Genomic DNA, 22,557 nt, shown 5'->3' with positions numbered 1-22,557 from the left:
TTCCTGCGACTGGACGTTACCCAGGAGCAGGTGGTGGTGGAACAGCCTTCGGTCTCTTCCCTCTCGACTCAGCGCCGTTGGGTCGGGCTAGTCTGGCTGGGTGGTCGGCCGTGGGCGATGATTATCTCAAGGTCCACTCCCGACAGATGAATCGGATCCCCACAATTCCTTCTACGATTTAAATGAGTGTGTTCTGTCATATGGCATAAGTGCTCCAGTGATAAAGTCCATGTCCAGCCACAGCATGGACATGCGACGCCGTTCTAAATGCTATTTGATAGATTTCCCCTAAAGGAATAATAGTCAAACATTTTGTAAAGTAAGCTTGCTGTCAGAGGAGGAGGATGGTAGGGTTCTAGTCTTTGTCATTCAGCACAGAGATATATCCAGGGAGTGTTTAGCCTAGCTTAGCAAGAAGCCTGGAAGCAGCCTAGCTCCATCAAAAGTTTAAAAACCCATCAATGAATTGAATACATGTTACCATTGATTACTTGATTTCTTGGTTTGCGGGAGATGGAGTCAGTGTTTGTCACTCAATTCTTTCTCCGGATGGGGATTCTAGTGAGATCTGCCAGTGTAGTGGTGCAGTGGAGAGAGCTGGGGTCACTGAGTATCTGGATGGCATCAGCTGGAAGGAGCACCAGGCTGCAGCGTTACTACTTATTAATCGATTTGTCTCATACTCAGTGTATAATGAAGATGTTCTACGATGTAAGAGCTGAGAGTGAAAGTCTGGATGTATTGAAGGGGGAAGGGGGCCCACTGTGGCTGCATGTCTATGGGGTCCAGATCTTTGTGCTACGCCACTGTTGTTAATTGAACTATAGTGAATTATTATGTATTGAAGTGCTCCACGTGTCATTCTGTACATACCACTCTCACATTGTACCTTTCTCTTGCAGTTATTTGTGTCCCTGTCTGCCGGATGTTGTTACAAACTGATGCGCCTGAGCTTGGCCAGGAACCCTTTCAGCCACAGGTCAGCTCCACTGTTCACTTCAGTAACGTCACTCTGGTTTGGAGATGTAGGACCTGTGAACTTGTCATCCTCTCTGCATTAGAGAAGTCAGTATTATTGTAGTAATAGAGTCATTACCACTGCACATCTACTATCATGGATCATAACAATACTTAGCTCATTTAAGTTTTTACTGTAATTTCCTTATTTCTGATTTTGTTTTACAGGACATTAACCCCCAAATCAGTAGATTGGATATGTTACTTATGTTCTGAAGTAACACTACTCAGTGTCTTAGTTATTCTAACCCAACAGTTGACTTATTTGTTACGTAACTTCTGTACTGAAAGCATAACTTCACCCCCGGGTCTTAGGGTCTAAGTCCAACCAATGCAGTATTTAGAAAAATGCAAAAAAGTGGGCAAGAGGCTGAGGGATGAAAGGAAGCCCACTTCCGTGTGACTAAAGGCTGGACGCAGCGTCGACAAATATGACAGCTACAGTAGCTCGGAGAATAGCAATATGGCATTGGGTGCTGAAATTGATGGATTTACTATTGATAGTGCCACGGATCAGACACAGATTACACCCGCCATCCCTCCACCTCACTCCCCTCCACTGGGACACTACTTTGCCGGGAGGAAAGCTGGCACCAGCTCCGGAGCAGCAACCCAGAGCTGTAACCAGCTTAACGTTAGCGTGATAACATGGCGGGAGTAGTGCGCTAACGTTAGCTGTGATTGTAATGCTACACAGGGTGTGGAGATAGTCAGGGAGGGGGTCTGATTCAAGGGCGTTAGCTTTCTTTTATTTCATGACGTAGATTGGCCCAAAACGGTCGACTCTATCTCAGAATTGTTTTGCGAGATCCGGGCTGATTTGAAACAATAGATGGTGTTTTGAGCCATTTTCAACCATAAAATGCAGATTTTTATAAATTTTGTATGAAATACTTATAACACCAGCATTGATGTGTTCCATCAGAGTACAGTCATACATTTTAGTTCATAGCTTTAAAAAACATGCTCAAGTTACTCTGTCAGTAATGACACCTCTGTAGTTATTATCTCGTACATACAGTAGGTAACAGCGCTTATGTCGTTTCTTTTTAACCCAGACATTGACTTATTTGTTACGTAACTGTCGTTAACTTGTCTACACTTCAGTAGTTATTTGAACCTAAAACTAAGCAGGCGCTCTGATCGCTATAAGATATCAAACAGAGTGTTATATAAGGACATGAGGACTGTAGTGAGTCTGTAGTTCTGACCCTACTCTACTCTATTTCTGCACAATGACCATCTCCACTAGTTTTAACAATGCACTGGTGGGTAATTCACCATATAGGGCATAACTATTCTGACTAGACACTCAGACAACACGACAAAAAGGCGAAACATGATTTAGAACACAGCAAAGACATTTTGACTTGTTACAGAAAGTATCTAATCATGGACGTCTCTGTTCCATTTGAAGTGACCTGAAATGTAAATGAGTCAGGTGGTGGAAACAGCAGCTACGATCTCATCCAACTACATGTTATAGTGTGGTTGATAGAATTGATATACACTACAGGTGTGTTGTACGATGGGCAGTGTGAAGTGTATTTGTTGGCTGGAGGCAGTCTGTGCATGTACTGTAGGTACTGTGTGTGCGTGCATGTGGACTGGAGACAGTCTGTGTATGTACTGTAGGTACTGTGTGTGCGTGCGTGCATGTGGACTGGAGGCAGTCTGTGCATGTACTGTATGTATGCAATATGTTATTCTGTATTTTTTTTAACAGCAGACACTGTATGTTTCCAAGACAAATTTCCTTCAGGACAATAAAGTCTATCTTATCTTATCTTAATTGAAAAGAAAGGTTGTTAAGGCTCCAGGTGACTATGAAAGTGTTTGTGTGTGCCTGTGTGTAGAAAGGTGCAGAAGATGACCAGGAGCATTGGAGAGTTCTTCAGTCAGAGCTGTGAGCTCAAACATGTGGGCCTGTCTGCAACCAAACTTCCTCCCCAAGCCCTCAGGTGTGTTTCCTCTCAACACATGCAGTAATGTAATATTCACTTTCTAATGAGCGGGACGTGAAAGTTCTACCTGTCTTGCTGTATGATGAGGTTTCAAGTCGGTTGCACACACATCACATCTGGCTTTACTTTATTATTAACCACAAGTTTTCTGACTGGATTTTATCTGAGGATTGTTTCTAACGTCTTCCCACGTCAGTTCTACCAGACAGATCCGGCTGTATGGTTGATTACTTCCACAACAAAGGTTATTAGAGTTTGCCCTTTGTGCTCTTTCACCAATAACTTAACTTGCAAGTCCTGCACCTCAATAGCAATGGCACAAACATGACTAGAAAAGATGTATTTTGTGTAGTATAAGACAGTTTTAATGCTATAAATCATTCAAAAGATTTTCAAACCCACTGGCAGCTTTTGGGGCTCAGCGGGTTGTTTCGCTGCCTCAGCATTAGCTGCGCTCTTCTTCTGTATTTCCACCTGTTTGTAAGTTGTGACACCTCGGTTGTGTTCCGGCTTCACATTTCCTGTATTGATGATTACCGCCGCTACTCAAAAAGAGTTAACTACTCTCTGGAAATATATTGGTCAATACACGTATACCTTTCATTTTCTCCAACTTAGCTAGCTAGGCAGCTAGCTAGCTAACTGTTTTTGGTCGCCTGTGCTTAATGACGTCACACTGCAGAAAACTAGCATAGCATCTAGTGGCTGTAGCTAACGTTAGCTGGCATTGTGTTTTATGTCAAAAAGAGACCTTAATTTAAACGTTTCCGTAATTGTAAGAAATTGAACGGTTTAAAGAACACTGGCCTCGTGGCTAGGTGTTCATGATAACGTATGTGAAGGTACCAACACATACAGTAATGCTGTTCTATTATTTTAATAGCAACCATAGACGTGGACTTGTTGAGCATCACTTATGGGCTTCTTATGGGATGTTTCCAAGCAGTTCAGGTTCACAGCTGGCTTTGCTGCCACCGTACCAGTTACTAGAGCAGAGGAGGGAAAACACTACGACACACACGCCAGTGAATGACTATTGTAATCATTTTATTCTGAGAACTGTTATCTCTCCACACACACAACACACTGTACACATTCCAGCTGTGTTTCAGTGGTCAAAGCAGCTCTGCTATACCGTGTATACACTTGTGTATCTCATGGGTATATGTTTTATTTTACAACTAGGTTATTACTACAGGGTCTGGCAACCAACACTCGTCTGTTTGGGCTAGAGTTGGACCTCAGTAGCTGTGAGGTACAGTACACACTCTCACACATTTATGATGATACAGAAGCTACAGTAAACAAACTATTGTATGCCTGTGTGTGTGTGTGTGTGTGTGTGTGTGTGTGTGTGTGTGTGTGTGTGTGTGTGTGTGTGTGTGTGTGTGTGTGCATATATCTGTGTGTGTGTAGCTGCACTCTGCAGGGGCCCAGGTGATACAGGAGCACATCTCTGAAGCCACAGCTATCAGAAGTCTGGATCTCTCTGACAATGGTATGCAAAAGCACACACACTCACAGAGGAGGAGAGGGGCATTCACACAATCACTCTCCAGTTCTAGCACTCGTTCCAGGACATCATCCCGCAGTCCAGAAATGCTTACATGGAACAAGACAAGGACACAAGTTTCACAGTGTAACATGGTGCAACTGGTACGCTACAGCAGTGTTTTTCAACCTCTTCTGAGCCGCAGTACATTTATTACATTAAAAAGATCCCGCGGCACACCAACAGCCAAAGAAGTTACAAAATGACACATTGTAGCATAATACAGGATACAGGCTGACAATTTAATGACAAGTCTCTCAATGTGTGATCCTCACTCGGTGTGAACCCTGGGCCTGTTTAGAGGAACACAACGCTGACATCCTGGCACAAACTGAAGAAAGGCTCACGAAGTTCTTCCTCAACAGCTCTCAGTCTCTCTGTTTTTAGTTTTTATAGCAGTCATGCTTGAAAAGCTCATCTCACACGAGGCTTTTCATCTGGGTTATTTTGTCCAGGGCTCAGTTCAGAGTCTGCATTTTTCCTTTTCAAATATTTCTCCATCGCTGTTCGTCTTGTCACCGCAACCTCTGCTGTGCATCATTTAATTCTACCGTCTTAAATGAACACGGTCATTACTGCCCTACCTACTGCCACCCACTGGCATGAGAATGAGTGTGCTACAGTACAATGTATTCACTCTGGTGATATCACGATCCTCCATTAAACTGTACAACCTGATGTGGGTGTTAGAGGGTGAATGTTTAGCTGATGTTTTGTTGACCAATGTATTACCACCTGTTGTAGCCAATTAGCATGTAAACAGTTAAAAAGACTCTAAAACAATTAAGTTACATAAAGAATTGGTCATGAATTACAATAGGAATGTACCAATAATGTCAGAAATGAGATAAAAGAACGTAGAATATGCTAATGCCTCTGCAAAATGACTCTACTTCTCTCTTGATTTATTACCTCAGTAAACATTGTAAACATGAGTTTATGGTCTCAATCTCTAGTTTCAAGTCTTCTTCAATACAGCATGATGTTCATTTAGTACATTATGGTCCATTTAGAGTCAAACAGACCATGAAGCAGGGGATGCTTTAGGGGCGGGGCTTCACAGTGACTGACAGGTCTCTACTACGGCATTGTCCGGTCTGGGAGTTGTCTGTGTTTTTGTCTTAGAACTTTAACCCTTTCGGGTGTTTTCACTTCATGAAAGTTGATTGTGGCATTTTAGTCACCTGTCATCATTCAGTTGTACTTAGCTCCACCCTCTTGTTTCCCTTTTGGTTCCAAACAACCAAGATGGCGACGGCCAAAATGCTGAACTCAAGGCTTCAATACAGAAGTCTACAAAACTGTGCGTGACATCACGTTGACCGTGTCCACTTGTTATATACAGTCTATGTTTCTGACATACATGTTCTTACCTTCAAGATGTTTGAACACAGTATGCAGAGCCACTGATGCAGCATCTCCCACAGATCTATTTGACCCATAAGCAAAGTGTAGCCATTCAAGGTTGGCTGACATGTTACTGTTATATGTCATTACTATTGCTGCTAAGCAGCTGACCTCCACCCACTGTCACTTCCTGTCTCCATGTTTCTCCTTGATGTTGACATGTTTCAGCCCTCTATGTTGCTCCCTCTCTCCCTCTGTCGGCCCGTAGGTTTTGAGAATGACATGGTGACTCTGGTCCTGTCTGTCGGCCGATGTCACTCTCTTCGACACCTCGCACTGGGAAGAAACTTTGCCATGAAGTCCAGGTCTGGGGAACATAATACAAACCTTTCACTCTGCTGTGTCTTCTCCTGACATCAGCTCATCACATGGATAATACTGAACATAAACCTTTGTACTGAGATGGCTAGACACAACTGAAGTCATAGTGGCCATACGTTTAAACAGTGGCGGGCCGTGCATTTTATACCTGGGCCTTCACTGCTGTCCTGCAGCTGAACACACGTATTCGTATTAAACTGTTCGGTACGAGGCTTACGAACCGAACAATACGTTTGAATAATACTGGTGCGTTTGGACAATGCAGAAGCTTAAATTGTGGGAAATATAATGTTTTCTGCGCTCACGTAGGAGACAACGGGCTGTGACCTCTGAACCCGGAACAACAAACAGCTGAGGCCCCGCACGTGTTCTGGGAGGCTACGCTAACTAGCTTAACAGGAAAACAACAGCAGCAACATGCATTCTGCTGCACACTGGAGGGCCATTCAGATATTAGATGTAAAAAAACAAAAGCAGTTGACTTACCAAATGCTGTTCACTAAAAGACAAACTCCATCCTCCTTTCTCTGTTGACAAAGAGTTTAATCCGGTTAAATCCCAACTCACAAATCTGTTTCTCCTCCTTTAGCCATTGAGTGTTAAAAAACAAAGCTAGGTAAAATAATAATAATCTACACCAAGCAAAATGCAAAAAATGTCATAATTTCTTCCATATCTTTCAATTTGAACTCTCACTACTCGACTAAGCCTCTGATGGCTACTTTAAGTTTCGTTTCACGATAGTCACGTGCTCGCCCACTGACCAATCACAGCACACGCTGCACCTCACTGCAGAGCTGCACCTGAACACTGAGCTGCACGTTAATGCTGACGTACTTGTAGGCCAGCTAGCAGGCGCTGACACGTCAAAGAATACGCCCAACATGTCAAACTAAAGATCTGATTGGTTGAACACTGACAATCAACAATATCGTCCCCATTCACTTAAACTGCACATGGATTCACTTGTGAGTCTGCAGGCCTCTGGCCTCTGTTCTTACCTAGAGACACAGAGGTGAGATCTGATTGGATAAAAGCTCTACTTAAAACAAGCTGCACTGGAAGCAGAGCAACTGAGGAAGACAGTAGCTGTGCAATGAGAACATAAGATAATGGGAAAAATATTTATATAAGTTATAATACATGTAGTGTGTTTAAGAAACATTATTAAATTATAAAATAGATATAACTTTGTGATTGTGTCTAGACCAGCAGAGAAGGCCTTGCAGGCCCTGACGGACCACCACTGGGTTAAAACTTTAAGAGTTACATCAAATGAGTCATTATGTAATTTAGCTACTGTAAATAGTAAACCTAATGAAGTAATAACTCTTTATGTCTGCAGACTGAGCTCTCTAGTCTTTTGTTCCACCTCTTTACAGTTTCCGTTTGATCGATCAAAATATTACCTCACTGAAATCTCTGAACAGTCTCCTTTTAATATCTAGCTGCCAAAGTCCAGATATGAGAAGCTCATAAGAAGGACAAGTATAAAAGCATAAAACGTTAACGAAGGTTGCAAGAGTTACATTATGATGCATCGAAGCTTTAATCAGTAAGCATTAGTATTGGGAAAGGTAAACGATATCTATAGATTCAATTATATGATAACTCTATGATGATAACTCGTGTTTTTAACGCACTGCCGTGAGCTTCTCTGCATATCTTTTGGGAAAAAAATAATTTCATTATACTTTGATTAACTGGTGACAATGTCTGATTTTATTATTGTAATGAGAAGACGTTATTTTGAACATCAACTTTTATTTATTTATTTTTGTTATTTTTGGAAGGACCAAATAGATTTTAATGTCTTCTCTGCACGTTTAATATAAATCAAGCCCCCTCATTATACCTGTCTCAGTCAATCAGGTACATTTTTAAACAACCCTAACAATGTTTTATAAGGTTCATCTCTCACCTCTAATATCAGCCACAGCATGTCAAGAACACTGTGTGTCCACTGGTCTGAAGTCAGTGTGAGGTGTGCACGTTCTCACCACACACCCTTCTCTTACAAACACCAGTGCATGTGGGGAATGGTGTTGACATGTTTTTTATGCGTACACATCCTTTACACATCTGGCCCAGAGACTTCACTGTGGCGCGTCCACTTCTTAAACCTTTACTACTGCAGACATGTACTCCAGTCCTCCTTGAAACTAATGCCTGTACCTTCTGTTCTTTCTGTGTACCAGAGCTCTCAGCGATGTTCTTCATCGTATCGCTCAGCTCATTCAGGATGAAGAGTGTGTGAGTGACACGTCCTTTCATTTTCTATTTGATGATCAGCAAAACAGCAATCACTTATTTCCGTTAATTTTCTCAATGGTGTTTGGTCTTAGAATGCCACAGTTTCTTATGTATTAGTGTGTGTGTGTGTGTGTGTGTGTGTGTGTGTGCAGCCCTTGCAGTCTTTATCGGTGTGTGACTCCAAGCTGAAGACAGGGGTTCACATCCTGCTGAGCGCTCTGGGCGGCCGCGCTGCTCTGACTCAAGTGGACATCAGTGGAAACAACATCGGAGACACTGGAGCCAAAATGCTGGCCAAAGCCCTGATGACTAACACCAGACTGAGGTCCACACACACACACACACACACGCACACACACACACACACACACACACACACTAGACAAGGTGTTAAACACAACAAGTAGAAGCACTGTAACCAATTTTCCATCTCATTGTATAATATGTTGTGATTTACATGTGACAGTGGAACCTGCTTGTATCATGGTGGCTAAAGGTTTGATTGTGGGCCGTATAACAACAACATAAAGAGTCACAGGACAAACCACAGTCAGTATGTCATGTGACCAGTGACACTGCAATCAGTGTTTGTGGACCAGAAGACCACATCGGCATCAACATTTCATTCACTACTTCTGTACCTGCTGCTCTCACATTGACTTTAGATTAACTCAACATGTTTAAAGCTTAATATAGTGCAGTTAAAATAGAATGATGTAATGTGTAAATCTGTAAGTAAGTAAAGTTAAAACTTAAAATATCACGATACAAAGCATATAGTAATCAAGTGATCATCTTGGTTCTTGCATGAAAACACATGGAAACATTTCAACTATGTAATTCTATGTTTCTTTACTTCACTCCCATGACAGCAGTGAAAGTTAGCGCTCTGCAGGCGACATCGTGTGGTCGACCCAAACGAGCAGAAACAGTCATGGCTGCTAGACCCTAACCCTAACCTAACCCTAACCCTGCACGAGAAATAAAGAACAATAACATCTGTTATAACAATCATCCGCTCCAGGGATCAGTTTGACGTTTCCACTGTAACTACCTTTAATAGGCACAGGAAGTACTGTTCATCACATGGAACATTTGGGTCCAATATTCATCTCCTCTAAAAGGTCACTTCAGGCTGTGAGTTCACTGTTGCCCACTAGATGTCACCAGTTCATCGTTTGAAATGAACATTCAGTACTTGATTGGCTCCAGCGGTGTCCGGTGTACGATGTTACCTCCATCAGACTCTGGTGATCAGCCTCGGCCTTCTTTAACCACACCTCCCTGAACTGACCCCTCTCTCTCTGTGAAGGACTCTAATGTGGGACAGGAACAATGTCACTGCCAGGGGTTTCCAGGATGTGGCTGATGCCTTGGAGAGGTCATACACACACACACACACACACACACACACACACACACACACACACACACACACACACACACATTAGCCAAAGGTATATGATAAATATAAGTCACAAGTATTGTTATAATAATCATTTATCATTCAGCACACGCTGCAGTTGTTGACTACCATGCTGTTCAGATGAATATCATGCAGATGGGTTTGCTGGTTTCCGTTTGTTGAAAGGGCCTCTTTGTTCAAACTCTACACACAACAACATAAATACATAAAGTACTAAATATCTTACATCACTTCATTCAAAGCTAAATAAACTCTTGTTAACGTGGTAAGAAGTGATGTGAGTATAGAGCACTGTGATGGAGAGTCTCTGCAGCGTGCTGTCAATAGAGCGAGAGCACCACGGCAGTGTGAGCTGTTTGGATGCAGGAGATTCATTGTGATAGTCGGCTCTATGTTGTGCAGGAACTTCACTCTGCAGCAGGTGTCTGGCCTGGCTGACATCACACAGAGCTACCGCAGCAGCCCTGACAGAACCAAGGAGGCCCTGCACAAGGTCAGCGTGTGTGTGTGTGTGTGTGTGTGTGTGTGTGTGGGAGGGGGGGGGGGAAGCACACATTATTTCATTGTTTAAGGTGTTAATAACACTTTCTCATGATCTCATCTGGATTATAAAAAAGTGGATGATGTACTGTAAATCCCAAACATATCATTTGATGAGTTACAAGTAACAATTTTTCGCTGTATACCTTCTGTGTGTGTGTGTGTGTGTGTGTGTGTGTGTGTGTGTGTGTGTGTGTGTGTGTGTGTGTGTGTGTGTGTGTGCAGATTCAGCAGTGTTTAGACAGAAACAACCAGAGACAGTCTGAAAGAGTGGAACTTCAGCAAGTGTTTAGAGCTCGCCAATCTGAGAAGGTAAGAAGTACAACAGTCCATTATTAAGTTAACAACATGGTGGAACATACTGCTGATTCACTCTAATATCATCCAATGAACGTGTGAATAAGGCTCCACCTCGGCACGGTGTAGTAGTGATTCATTTCACAATTGAATCCCATCATATCAAAGGTGGATCTCTTTGACCGAAGCACATCGGATTCATATACTCGCCCCATATACCAGTTTCTGCATAGGTCTGTATCATGGACTGTATATCAGAAGAGGACGTAGTCACCCGTTGGTTTGTGGACTACTGTTTTGTAGTGACGTGAGAAGTGACACGAGAGGGTACAAATAACTGTTTGGAACTGAAAACACACTGTAAAAGGGTTCAAGTTCTCAGACAAAAACACAGACAACTCCCAGACCAGAAAACACAGTGGTAGAGACCTGTCAATCACTGTGTAGCCCCGCCCTAAAGCATCCCCTGCTTTATGGTCTGTTTGACTCTAAATGGACCATAATGTACTAAATGAACATCATGCTGTATTGAAGAAGACTTGAAACTAGAGATTGAGACCATAAACTCATGTTTACAATGTTTACTGAGGTAATAAATCAAGAGAGAAGTAGAGTCATTTTCTCATAGACTTCTATACAATCAGAGGAGTCGCCCCCTGGTGGACACTAGAGAGAATGCAGCTCTAACACATTAGGAACATTGGTCTCACTTTTCAGACCTGGAGGTTGCCGCCTGGTCTGTATCTTGAGCTGTGTCTGTCTCGTTGTCTTCAATTTGAGCAGGTCCACGGTCTGTGTCAGCAGTTAGAGGACAGCCTCCAACGTCTAAAGCACTGCAACATTCAGGAGGACCAGTCTGACATCCTGACAGCACACGAGGTGCTGCACAACGCCAGGGACTCCTTCAAGGTACAGGCTACTGAATCAATTGTGAATTATGTCATTTTGGACCAAAATAATCACAACCAGGCTCTGGAAGATTCTGTTCAATTAAAGTATTTAGTAAATTTGTAAATGAGGTCTATATGTAAATGATGCTTTATACTAATGTTTTGTTGGCTCCGCCTGTGCAGCTGCTTCCCTCTCTGTATGAGGCAGGCAGGAAGTGTGCCTCTGATGGAGACTTGGTGAACTGCATCCTCACTGACACTGCTACTGCACTGACTAATGAGTTCAACAGAAGCATACAGGTACACGTTTAATACACCTTGTCACAGGGCAGCATGCTGTTCACTGATGAAACAAAGGTTTCAATCATGAGCAGTTTGACTATTCTAGAAATGATGGTGTGTTGGATTATAGAAAGGTTAAGGGCATGGCATAATCCATTGTTCACTTCATTTAATTAAATTTAAAGGTGGGCTTCTGAAATGTAACAGTTCATGATGAATGCAGAATAATTACAATTGAACATCATTAACATTTCCCTGAAGAAAGTTGGTAGTTTGAAGTAAAGGGTTGTGCATGTCTTCAGTTATCTATCAATTTATGTGATATGGTTAAAAATAGTATTGTTCTGATTTAGTCTTCCCTCTCTTTCACAACAGCAATGGTTATTTCATTTTCCAGTTAAACCTTAAAGGTGCTTAGTTCGAAAATCTACCTCCACATGGCGGCTAGCAGCTAACCGTGCTAGTAGCGCTAACAGTGCAAACAAATGGCAAAGACATGCCAAAGGCCCCACCACCTCAGCAAGACACACCGAGTTTGTATTTGTTTTGTGTCTCTTTGTAGTTGTTTTGCGTATCTTTGTAGTTGTTTTGTGTCTCTTTGTAGTAGTTTTGAGTCTCTTTGTAGTTGTTTTGTGTCTCTTTGTAGTTGTTTTGTGTATCTTCTTTGTAGTTGTTTTGCGTCTCTTTATAGTTGTTTTGTGTCTCTTTGTATTTGTTTTGTGTCTCTTTGTATTTGTTTTGTGTCTCTTTGTATTTGTTTTGTGTCTCTTTGTATTTGTTTTGTGTCTCTTTGTAGTTGTTTTGTGTATCTTTGTAGTTGTTTTGTGTCTCTTTGTAGTAGTTTTGAGTCTCTTTGTAGTTGTTTTGTGTCTCTTTGTATTTGTTTTGTGTCTCTTTGTAGTTGTTTTGTGTATCTTTGTAGTTGTTTTGCGTCTCTTTATAGTTGTTTTGTGTCTCTTTGTAGTTGTTTTGTGTCTCTTTGTATTTGTTTTGTGTCTCTTTGTATTTGTTTTGTGTCTCTTTGTAGTTGTTTTGTGTATCTTTGTAGTTGTTTTGCGTCTCTTTATAGTTGTTTTGTGTCTCTTTGTAGTTGTTTTGTGTCTCTTTCTAGTTGTTTTGTGTATCTTTATAGTTGTTTTGTGTCTCTTTGTAGTTGTTTTGTGTATCTTTGTATTTGTTTTGTGTCTCTTTGTAGTTGTTTTATGTCTCTTTGTATTTGTTTTGTGTCTCTTTATATTTGTTTTGTGTCTATTTGTAGTTGTTTTGTGTCTCTTTGTAGTTGTTTTGTGTCTCTTTGTAGTAGTTTTGAGTCTCTTTGTAGTTGTTTTGTGTCTCTTTGTATTTGTTTTGTGTCTCTGTAGTTGTTTTGTGTCTCTTTGTAGTTGTTTTGTGTCTCTTTGTATTTGTTTTGTGTCTCTTTGTATTTGTTTTGTGTCTCTTTGTAGTTGTTTTGTGTCTCTTTGTATTTGTTTTGTGTCTCTTTGTATTTGTTTTGTGTCTCTTTGTAGTTGTTTTGCGTCTCTTTGTAGTTTTTTTGCGTCTCTTTATAGTTGTTTTGTGTCTCTTTGTAGTTGTTTTGTGTCTCTTTGTATTTGTTTTGTGTCTCTTTGTATTTGTTTTGTGTCTCTTTGTAGTTGTTTTGTTTTGCGTCTCTTTATAGTTGTTTTGTGTCTCTTTGTAGTTGTTTTGTGTCTCTTTGTAGTTGTTTTGTGTCTCTTTGTAGTTGTTTTGTGTATCTTCTTTGTAGTTGTTTTGCGTCTCTTTATAGTTGTTTTGTGTCTCTTTGTATTTGTTTTGTGTCTCTTTGTATTTGTTTTGTGTCTCTTTGTATTTGTTTTGTGTCTCTTTGTATTTGTTTTGTGTCTCTTTGTAGTTGTTTTGTGTATCTTTGTAGTTGTTTTGTGTCTCTTTGTAGTAGTTTTGAGTCTCTTTGTAGTTGTTTTGTGTCTCTTTGTATTTGTTTTGTGTCTCTTTGTAGTTGTTTTGTGTATCTTTGTAGTTGTTTTGCGTCTCTTTATAGTTGTTTTGTGTCTCTTTGTAGTTGTTTTGTGTCTCTTTGTATTTGTTTTGTGTCTCTTTGTATTTGTTTTGTGTCTCTTTGTAGTTGTTTTGTGTATCTTTGTAGTTGTTTTGCGTCTCTTTATAGTTGTTTTGTGTCTCTTTGTAGTTGTTTTGTGTCTCTTTCTAGTTGTTTTGTGTATCTTTATAGTTGTTTTGTGTCTCTTTGTAGTTGTTTTGTGTATCTTTGTATTTGTTTTGTGTCTCTTTGTAGTTGTTTTATGTGTCTTTGTATTTGTTTTGTGTCTCTTTATATTTGTTTTGTGTCTATTTGTAGTTGTTTTGTGTCTCTTTGTAGTTGTTTTGTGTCTCTTTGTAGTAGTTTTGAGTCTCTTTGTAGTTGTTTTGTGTCTCTTTGTATTTGTTTTGTGTCTCTGTAGTTGTTTTGTGTCTCTTTGTAGTTGTTTTGTGTCTCTTTGTATTTGTTTTGTGTCTCTTTGTATTTGTTTTGTGTCTCTTTGTAGTTGTTTTGTGTCTCTTTGTATTTGTTTTGTGTCTCTTTGTATTTGTTTTGTGTCTCTTTGTAGTTGTTTTGCGTCTCTTTGTAGTTTTTTTGCGTCTCTTTATAGTTGTTTTGTGTCTCTTTGTAGTTGTTTTGTGTCTCTTTGTAGTAGTTTTGAGTCTCTTTGTAGTTGTTTTGTGTCTCTTTGTATTTGTTTTGTGTCTCTGTAGTTGTTTTGTGTCTCTTTGTAGTTGTTTTGTGTCTCTTTGTATTTGTTTTGTGTCTCTTTGTATTTGTTTTGTGTCTCTTTGTAGTTGTTTTGTGTCTCTTTGTATTTGTTTTGTGTCTCTTTGTATTTGTTTTGTGTCTCTTTGTAGTTGTTTTGCGTCTCTTTGTAGTTTTTTTGCGTCTCTTTATAGTTGTTTTGTGTCTCTTTGTAGTTGTTTTGTGTCTCTTTGTATTTGTTTTGTGTCTCTTTGTATTTGTTTTGTGTCTCTTTGTAGTTGTTTTGTTTTGCGTCTCTTTATAGTTGTTTTGTGTCTCTTTGTAGTTGTTTTGTGTCTCTTTCTAGTTGTTTTGTGTATCTTTATAGTTGTTTTGTGTCTCTTTGTAGTTGTTTTGTGTATCTTTGTATTTGTTTTGTGTCTCTTTGTAGTTGTTTTATGTCTCTTTGTATTTGTTTTGTGTCTCTTTATATTTGTTTTGTGTCTATTTGTAGTTGTTTTGTGTCTCTTTGTAGTTGTTTTGTGTCTCTTTGTAGTAGTTTTGAGTCTCTTTGTAGTTGTTTTGTGTCTCTTTGTATTTGTTTTGTGTCTCTGTAGTTGTTTTGTGTCTCTTTGTAGTTGTTTTGTGTCTCTTTGTATTTGTTTTGTGTCTCTTTGTATTTGTTTTGTGTTTCTTTGTAGTTGTTTTGTGTCTCTTTGTATTTGTTTTGTGTCTCTTTGTAGTTGTTTTGCGTCTCTTTGTAGTTTTTTTGCGTCTCTTTATAGTTGTTTTGTGTCTCTTTGTATTTGTTTTGTGTCTCTTTGTATTTGTTTTGTGTCTCTTTGTAGTTGTTTTGTTTTGCGTCTCTTTATAGTTGTTTTGTGTCTCTTTGTAGTTGTTTTGTGTCTCTTTGTATTTGTTTTGTGTCTCTTTGTATTTGTTTTGTGTCTCTTTGTAGTTGTTTTGTTTTGCGTCTCTTTATAGTTGTTTTGTGTCTCTTTGTAGTTGTTTTGTGTCTCTTTCTAGTTGTTTTGTGTATCTTTATAGTTGTTTTGTGTCTCTTTGTAGTTGTTTTGTGTATCTTTGTATTTGTTTTGTGTCTCTTTGTAGTTGTTTTATGTCTCTTTGTATTTGTTTTGTGTCTCTTTATATTTGTTTTGTGTCTATTTGTAGTTGTTTTGTGTCTCTTTGTAGTTGTTTTGTGTCTCTTTGTAGTAGTTTTGAGTCTCTTTGTAGTTGTTTTGTGTCTCTTTGTATTTGTTTTGTGTCTCTGTAGTTGTTTTGTGTCTCTTTGTAGTTGTTTTGTGTCTCTTTGTATTTGTTTTGTGTCTCTTTGTATTTGTTTTGTGTTTCTTTGTAGTTGTTTTGTGTCTCTTTGTATTTGTTTTGTGTCTCTTTGTAGTTGTTTTGCGTCTCTTTGTAGTTTTTTTGCGTCTCTTTATAGTTGTTTTGTGTCTCTTTGTATTTGTTTTGTGTCTTTTTGTATTTGTTTTGTGTCTCTTTATAGTTGTTTTGTGTCTCTTTGTAGTTGTTTTGTGTCTCTTTCTAGTTGTTTTGTGTATCTTTATAGTTGTTTTGTGTCTCTTTGTAGTTGTTTTGTGTCTCTTTGTATTTGTTTTGTGTCTCTTTGTAGTTGTTTTATGTCTCTTTGTATTTGTTTTGTGTCTCTTTATATTTGTTTTGTGTCTATTTGTAGTTGTTTTGTGTCTCTTTGTAGTTGTTTTGTGTCTCTTTGTAGTAGTTTTGAGTCTCTTTGTAGTTGTTTTGTGTCTCTTTGTATTTGTTATGTGTCTCTTTGTATTTGTTTTGTGTCTCTGTAGTTGTTTTGTGTTTCTTTGTAGTTGTTTTGTGTCTCTTTGTATTTGTTTTGTGTCTCTTTGTAGTTGTTTTGTGTCTCTTTCTAGTTGTTTTGTGTATCTTTATAGTTGTTTTGTGTCTCTTTGTAGTTGTTTTGTGTATCTTTGTATTTGTTTTGTGTCTCTTTGTAGTTGTTTTATGTCTCTTTGTATTTGTTTTGTGTCTCTTTATATTTGTTTTGTGTCTATTTGTAGTTGTTTTGTGTCTCTTTGTAGTTGTTTTGTGTCTCTTTGTAGTAGTTTTGAGTCTCTTTGTAGTTGTTTTGTGTCTCTTTGTATTTGTTTTGTGTCTCTGTAGTTGTTTTGTGTCTCTTTGTAGTTGTTTTGTGTCTCTTTGTATTTGTTTTGTGTCTCTTTGTATTTGTTTTGTGTCTCTTTGTAGTTGTTTTGTGTCTCTTTGTATTTGTTTTGTGTCTCTTTGTATTTGTTTTGTGTCTCTTTGTAGTTGTTTTGCGTCTCTTTGTAGTTTTTTTGCGTCTCTTTATAGTTGTTTTGTGTCTCTTTGTAGTTGTTTTGTGTCTCTTTGTATTTGTTTTGTGTCTCTTTGTATTTGTTTTGTGTCTCTTTGTAGTTGTTTTGTTTTGCGTCTCTTTATAGTTGTTTTGTGTCTCTTTGTAGTTGTTTTGTGTCTCTTTCTAGTTGTTTTGTGTATCTTTATAGTTGTTTTGTGTCTCTTTGTAGTTGTTTTGTGTATCTTTGTATTTGTTTTGTGTCTCTTTGTAGTTGTTTTATGTCTCTTTGTATTTGTTTTGTGTCTCTTTATATTTGTTTTGTGTCTATTTGTAGTTGTTTTGTGTCTCTTTGTAGTTGTTTTGTGTCTCTTTGTAGTAGTTTTGAGTCTCTTTGTAGTTGTTTTGTGTCTCTTTGTATTTGTTTTGTGTCTCTGTAGTTGTTTTGTGTCTCTTTGTAGTTGTTTTGTGTCTCTTTGTATTTGTTTTGTGTCTCTTTGTATTTGTTTTGTGTTTCTTTGTAGTTGTTTTGTGTCTCTTTGTATTTGTTTTGTGTCTCTTTGTAGTTGTTTTGCATCTCTTTGTAGTTTTTTTGCGTCTCTTTATAGTTGTTTTGTGTCTCTTTGTATTTGTTTTGTGTCTTTTTGTATTTGTTTTGTGTCTCTTTATAGTTGTTTTGTGTCTCTTTGTAGTTGTTTTGTGTCTCTTTCTAGTTGTTTTGTGTATCTTTATAGTTGTTTTGTGTCTCTTTGTAGTTGTTTTGTGTCTCTTTGTATTTGTTTTGTGTCTCTTTGTAGTTGTTTTATGTCTCTTTGTATTTGTTTTGTGTCTCTTTATATTTGTTTTGTGTCTATTTGTAGTTGTTTTGTGTCTCTTTGTAGTTGTTTTGTGTCTCTTTGTAGTAGTTTTGAGTCTCTTTGTAGTTGTTTTGTGTCTCTTTGTATTTGTTATGTGTCTCTTTGTATTTGTTTTGTGTCTCTGTAGTTGTTTTGTGTTTCTTTGTAGTTGTTTTGTGTCTCTTTGTATTTGTTTTGTGTCTCTTTGTAGTTGTTTTGTGTCTCTTTCTAGTTGTTTTGTGTATCTTTATAGTTGTTTTGTGTCTCTTTGTAGTTGTTTTGTGTATCTTTGTATTTGTTTTGTGTCTCTTTGTAGTTGTTTTATGTCTCTTTGTATTTGTTTTGTGTCTCTTTATATTTGTTTTGTGTCTATTTGTAGTTGTTTTGTGTCTCTTTGTAGTTGTTTTGTGTCTCTTTGTAGTAGTTTTGAGTCTCTTTGTAGTTGTTTTGTGTCTCTTTGTATTTGTTTTGTGTCTCTGTAGTTGTTTTGTGTCTCTTTGTAGTTGTTTTGTGTCTCTTTGTATTTGTTTTGTGTCTCTTTGTATTTGTTTTGTGTCTCTTTGTAGTTGTTTTGTGTCTCTTTGTATTTGTTTTGTGTCTCTTTGTATTTGTTTTGTGTCTCTTTGTAGTTGTTTTGCGTCTCTTTGTAGTTTTTTTGCGTCTCTTTATAGTTGTTTTGTGTCTCTTTGTAGTTGTTTTGTGTCTCTTTGTATTTGTTTTGTGTCTCTTTGTATTTGTTTTGTGTCTCTTTGTAGTTGTTTTGTTTTGCGTCTCTTTATAGTTGTTTTGTGTCTCTTTGTAGTTGTTTTGTGTCTCTTTCTAGTTGTTTTGTGTATCTTTATAGTTGTTTTGTGTCTCTTTGTAGTTGTTTTGTGTATCTTTGTATTTGTTTTGTGTCTCTTTGTAGTTGTTTTATGTCTCTTTGTATTTGTTTTGTGTCTCTTTATATTTGTTTTGTGTCTATTTGTAGTTGTTTTGTGTCTCTTTGTAGTTGTTTTGTGTCTCTTTGTAGTAGTTTTGAGTCTCTTTGTAGTTGTTTTGTGTCTCTTTGTATTTGTTTTGTGTCTCTGTAGTTGTTTTGTGTCTCTTTGTAGTTGTTTTGTGTCTCTTTGTATTTGTTTTGTGTCTCTTTGTATTTGTTTTGTGTTTCTTTGTAGTTGTTTTGTGTCTCTTTGTATTTGTTTTGTGTCTCTTTGTAGTTGTTTTGTGTCTCTTTGTATTTGTTTTGTGTCTCTTTGTAGTTGTTTTGTGTCTCTTTCTAGTTGTTTTGTGTATCTTTATAGTTGTTTTGTGTCTCTTTGTAGTTGTTTTGTGTATCTTTGTATTTGTTTTGTGTCTCTTTGTAGTTGTTTTATGTCTCTTTGTATTTGTTTTGTGTCTCTTTATATTTGTTTTGTGTCTATTTGTAGTTGTTTTGTGTCTCTTTGTAGTTGTTTTGTGTCTCTTTGTAGTAGTTTTGAGTGTCTTTGTAGTTGTTTTGTGTCTCTTTGTATTTGTTTTGTGTCTCTGTAGTTGTTTTGTGTCTCTTTGTAGTTGTTTTGTGTCTCTTTGTATTTGTTTTGTGTCTCTTTGTATTTGTTTTGTGTCTCTTTGTAGTTGTTTTGTGTCTCTTTGTATTTGTTTTGTGTCTCTTTGTATTTGTTTTGTGTCTCTTTGTAGTTGTTTTGCGTCTCTTTGTAGTTTTTTTGCGTCTCTTTATAGTTGTTTTGTGTCTCTTTGTAGTTGTTTTGTGTCTCTTTGTAGTAGTTTTGAGTCTCTTTGTAGTTGTTTTGTGTCTCTTTGTATTTGTTTTGTGTCTCTGTAGTTGTTTTGTGTCTCTTTGTAGTTGTTTTGTGTCTCTTTGTATTTGTTTTGTGTCTCTTTGTATTTGTTTTGTGTCTCTTTGTAGTTGTTTTGTGTCTCTTTGTATTTGTTTTGTGTCTCTTTGTATTTGTTTTGTGTCTCTTTGTAGTTGTTTTGCGTCTCTTTGTAGTTTTTTTGCGTCTCTTTATAGTTGTTTTGTGTCTCTTTGTAGTTGTTTTGTGTCTCTTTGTATTTGTTTTGTGTCTCTTTGTATTTGTTTTGTGTCTCTTTGTAGTTGTTTTGTTTTGCGTCTCTTTATAGTTGTTTTGTGTCTCTTTGTAGTTGTTTTGTGTCTCTTTCTAGTTGTTTTGTGTATCTTTATAGTTGTTTTGTGTCTCTTTGTAGTTGTTTTGTGTATCTTTGTATTTGTTTTGTGTCTCTTTGTAGTTGTTTTATGTCTCTTTGTATTTGTTTTGTGTCTCTTTATATTTGTTTTGTGTCTATTTGTAGTTGTTTTGTGTCTCTTTGTAGTTGTTTTGTGTCTCTTTGTAGTAGTTTTGAGTCTCTTTGTAGTTGTTTTGTGTCTCTTTGTATTTGTTTTGTGTCTCTGTAGTTGTTTTGTGTCTCTTTGTAGTTGTTTTGTGTCTCTTTGTATTTGTTTTGTGTCTCTTTGTATTTGTTTTGTGTTTCTTTGTAGTTGTTTTGTGTCTCTTTGTATTTGTTTTGTGTCTCTTTGTAGTTGTTTTGCGTCTCTTTGTAGTTTTTTTGCGTCTCTTTATAGTTGTTTTGTGTCTCTTTGTATTTGTTTTGTGTCTTTTTGTATTTGTTTTGTGTCTCTTTATAGTTGTTTTGTGTCTCTTTGTAGTTGTTTTGTGTCTCTTTCTAGTTGTTTTGTGTATCTTTATAGTTGTTTTGTGTCTCTTTGTAGTTGTTTTGTGTCTCTTTGTATTTGTTTTGTGTCTCTTTGTAGTTGTTTTATGTCTCTTTGTATTTGTTTTGTGTCTCTTTATATTTGTTTTGTGTCTATTTGTAGTTGTTTTGTGTCTCTTTGTAGTTGTTTTGTGTCTCTTTGTAGTAGTTTTGAGTCTCTTTGTAGTTGTTTTGTGTCTCTTTGTATTTGTTATGTGTCTCTTTGTATTTGTTTTGTGTCTCTGTAGTTGTTTTGTGTTTCTTTGTAGTTGTTTTGTGTCTCTTTGTATTTGTTTTGTGTCTCTTTGTAGTTGTTTTGTGTCTCTTTCTAGTTGTTTTGTGTATCTTTATAGTTGTTTTGTGTCTCTTTGTAGTTGTTTTGTGTATCTTTGTATTTGTTTTGTGTCTCTTTGTAGTTGTTTTATGTCTCTTTGTATTTGTTTTGTGTCTCTTTATATTTGTTTTGTGTCTATTTGTAGTTGTTTTGTGTCTCTTTGTAGTTGTTTTGTGTCTCTTTGTAGTAGTTTTGAGTCTCTTTGTAGTTGTTTTGTGTCTCTTTGTATTTGTTTTGTGTCTCTGTAGTTGTTTTGTGTCTCTTTGTAGTTGTTTTGTGTCTCTTTGTATTTGTTTTGTGTCTCTTTGTATTTGTTTTGTGTCTCTTTGTAGTTGTTTTGTGTCTCTTTGTATTTGTTTTGTGTCTCTTTGTATTTGTTTTGTGTCTCTTTGTAGTTGTTTTGCGTCTCTTTGTAGTTTTTTTGCGTCTCTTTATAGTTGTTTTGTGTCTCTTTGTAGTTGTTTTGTGTCTCTTTGTATTTGTTTTGTGTCTCTTTGTATTTGTTTTGTGTCTCTTTGTAGTTGTTTTGTTTTGCGTCTCTTTATAGTTGTTTTGTGTCTCTTTGTAGTTGTTTTGTGTCTCTTTCTAGTTGTTTTGTGTATCTTTATAGTTGTTTTGTGTCTCTTTGTAGTTGTTTTGTGTATCTTTGTATTTGTTTTGTGTCTCTTTGTAGTTGTTTTATGTCTCTTTGTATTTGTTTTGTGTCTCTTTATATTTGTTTTGTGTCTATTTGTAGTTGTTTTGTGTCTCTTTGTAGTTGTTTTGTGTCTCTTTGTAGTAGTTTTGAGTCTCTTTGTAGTTGTTTTGTGTCTCTTTGTATTTGTTTTGTGTCTCTGTAGTTGTTTTGTGTCTCTTTGTAGTTGTTTTGTGTCTCTTTGTATTTGTTTTGTGTCTCTTTGTATTTGTTTTGTGTTTCTTTGTAGTTGTTTTGTGTCTCTTTGTATTTGTTTTGTGTCTCTTTGTAGTTGTTTTGCGTCTCTTTGTAGTTTTTTTGCGTCTCTTTATAGTTGTTTTGTGTCTCTTTGTATTTGTTTTGTGTCTTTTTGTATTTGTTTTGTGTCTCTTTATAGTTGTTTTGTGTCTCTTTGTAGTTGTTTTGTGTCTCTTTCTAGTTGTTTTGTGTATCTTTATAGTTGTTTTGTGTCTCTTTGTAGTTGTTTTGTGTCTCTTTGTATTTGTTTTGTGTCTCTTTGTAGTTGTTTTATGTCTCTTTGTATTTGTTTTGTGTCTCTTTATATTTGTTTTGTGTCTATTTGTAGTTGTTTTGTGTCTCTTTGTAGTTGTTTTGTGTCTCTTTGTAGTAGTTTTGAGTCTCTTTGTAGTTGTTTTGTGTCTCTTTGTATTTGTTATGTGTCTCTTTGTATTTGTTTTGTGTCTCTGTAGTTGTTTTGTGTTTCTTTGTAGTTGTTTTGTGTCTCTTTGTATTTGTTTTGTGTCTCTTTGTAGTTGTTTTGTGTCTCTTTCTAGTTGTTTTGTGTATCTTTATAGTTGTTTTGTGTCTCTTTGTAGTTGTTTTGTGTATCTTTGTATTTGTTTTGTGTCTCTTTGTAGTTGTTTTATGTCTCTTTGTATTTGTTTTGTGTCTCTTTATATTTGTTTTGTGTCTATTTGTAGTTGTTTTGTGTCTCTTTGTAGTTGTTTTGTGTCTCTTTGTAGTAGTTTTGAGTCTCTTTGTAGTTGTTTTGTGTCTCTTTGTATTTGTTTTGTGTCTCTGTAGTTGTTTTGTGTCTCTTTGTAG

General features: G+C 37.1%; 1 protein-coding gene across 1 annotated transcript in view; it reads left to right on the top strand.

The window, feature by feature from the left end:
• carmil2 (capping protein regulator and myosin 1 linker 2) overlaps positions 1 to 22,557 on the top strand; it is a 67,917-nt gene that overhangs the window by 13,769 nt on the left and 31,591 nt on the right. The window contains exons 15-26 of the mRNA XM_076112875.1: positions 903 to 979; positions 2,874 to 2,978; positions 4,167 to 4,236; positions 4,398 to 4,479; positions 6,149 to 6,245; positions 8,460 to 8,514; positions 8,667 to 8,839; positions 9,827 to 9,895; positions 10,343 to 10,433; positions 10,706 to 10,792; positions 11,561 to 11,686; positions 11,851 to 11,967. Coding sequence (XP_075968990.1) covers positions 903 to 979; positions 2,874 to 2,978; positions 4,167 to 4,236; positions 4,398 to 4,479; positions 6,149 to 6,245; positions 8,460 to 8,514; positions 8,667 to 8,839; positions 9,827 to 9,895; positions 10,343 to 10,433; positions 10,706 to 10,792; positions 11,561 to 11,686; positions 11,851 to 11,967 — 1,149 coding nt within the window. The remainder of the gene's footprint in view (positions 1 to 902; positions 980 to 2,873; positions 2,979 to 4,166; positions 4,237 to 4,397; positions 4,480 to 6,148; positions 6,246 to 8,459; positions 8,515 to 8,666; positions 8,840 to 9,826; positions 9,896 to 10,342; positions 10,434 to 10,705; positions 10,793 to 11,560; positions 11,687 to 11,850; positions 11,968 to 22,557) is intronic.

This window comes from Anarhichas minor, unplaced genomic scaffold, assembly GCF_050575085.1.
Source record: "Anarhichas minor isolate MPS153535 unplaced genomic scaffold, ASM5057508v1 ptg000005l, whole genome shotgun sequence".
NCBI classification, from domain to species: Eukaryota; Metazoa; Chordata; class Actinopteri; order Perciformes; family Anarhichadidae; genus Anarhichas; species Anarhichas minor.
Note: the sequence above shows the minus strand (reverse complement) of the source record. Positions and strands in the feature narration are given on the sequence as shown.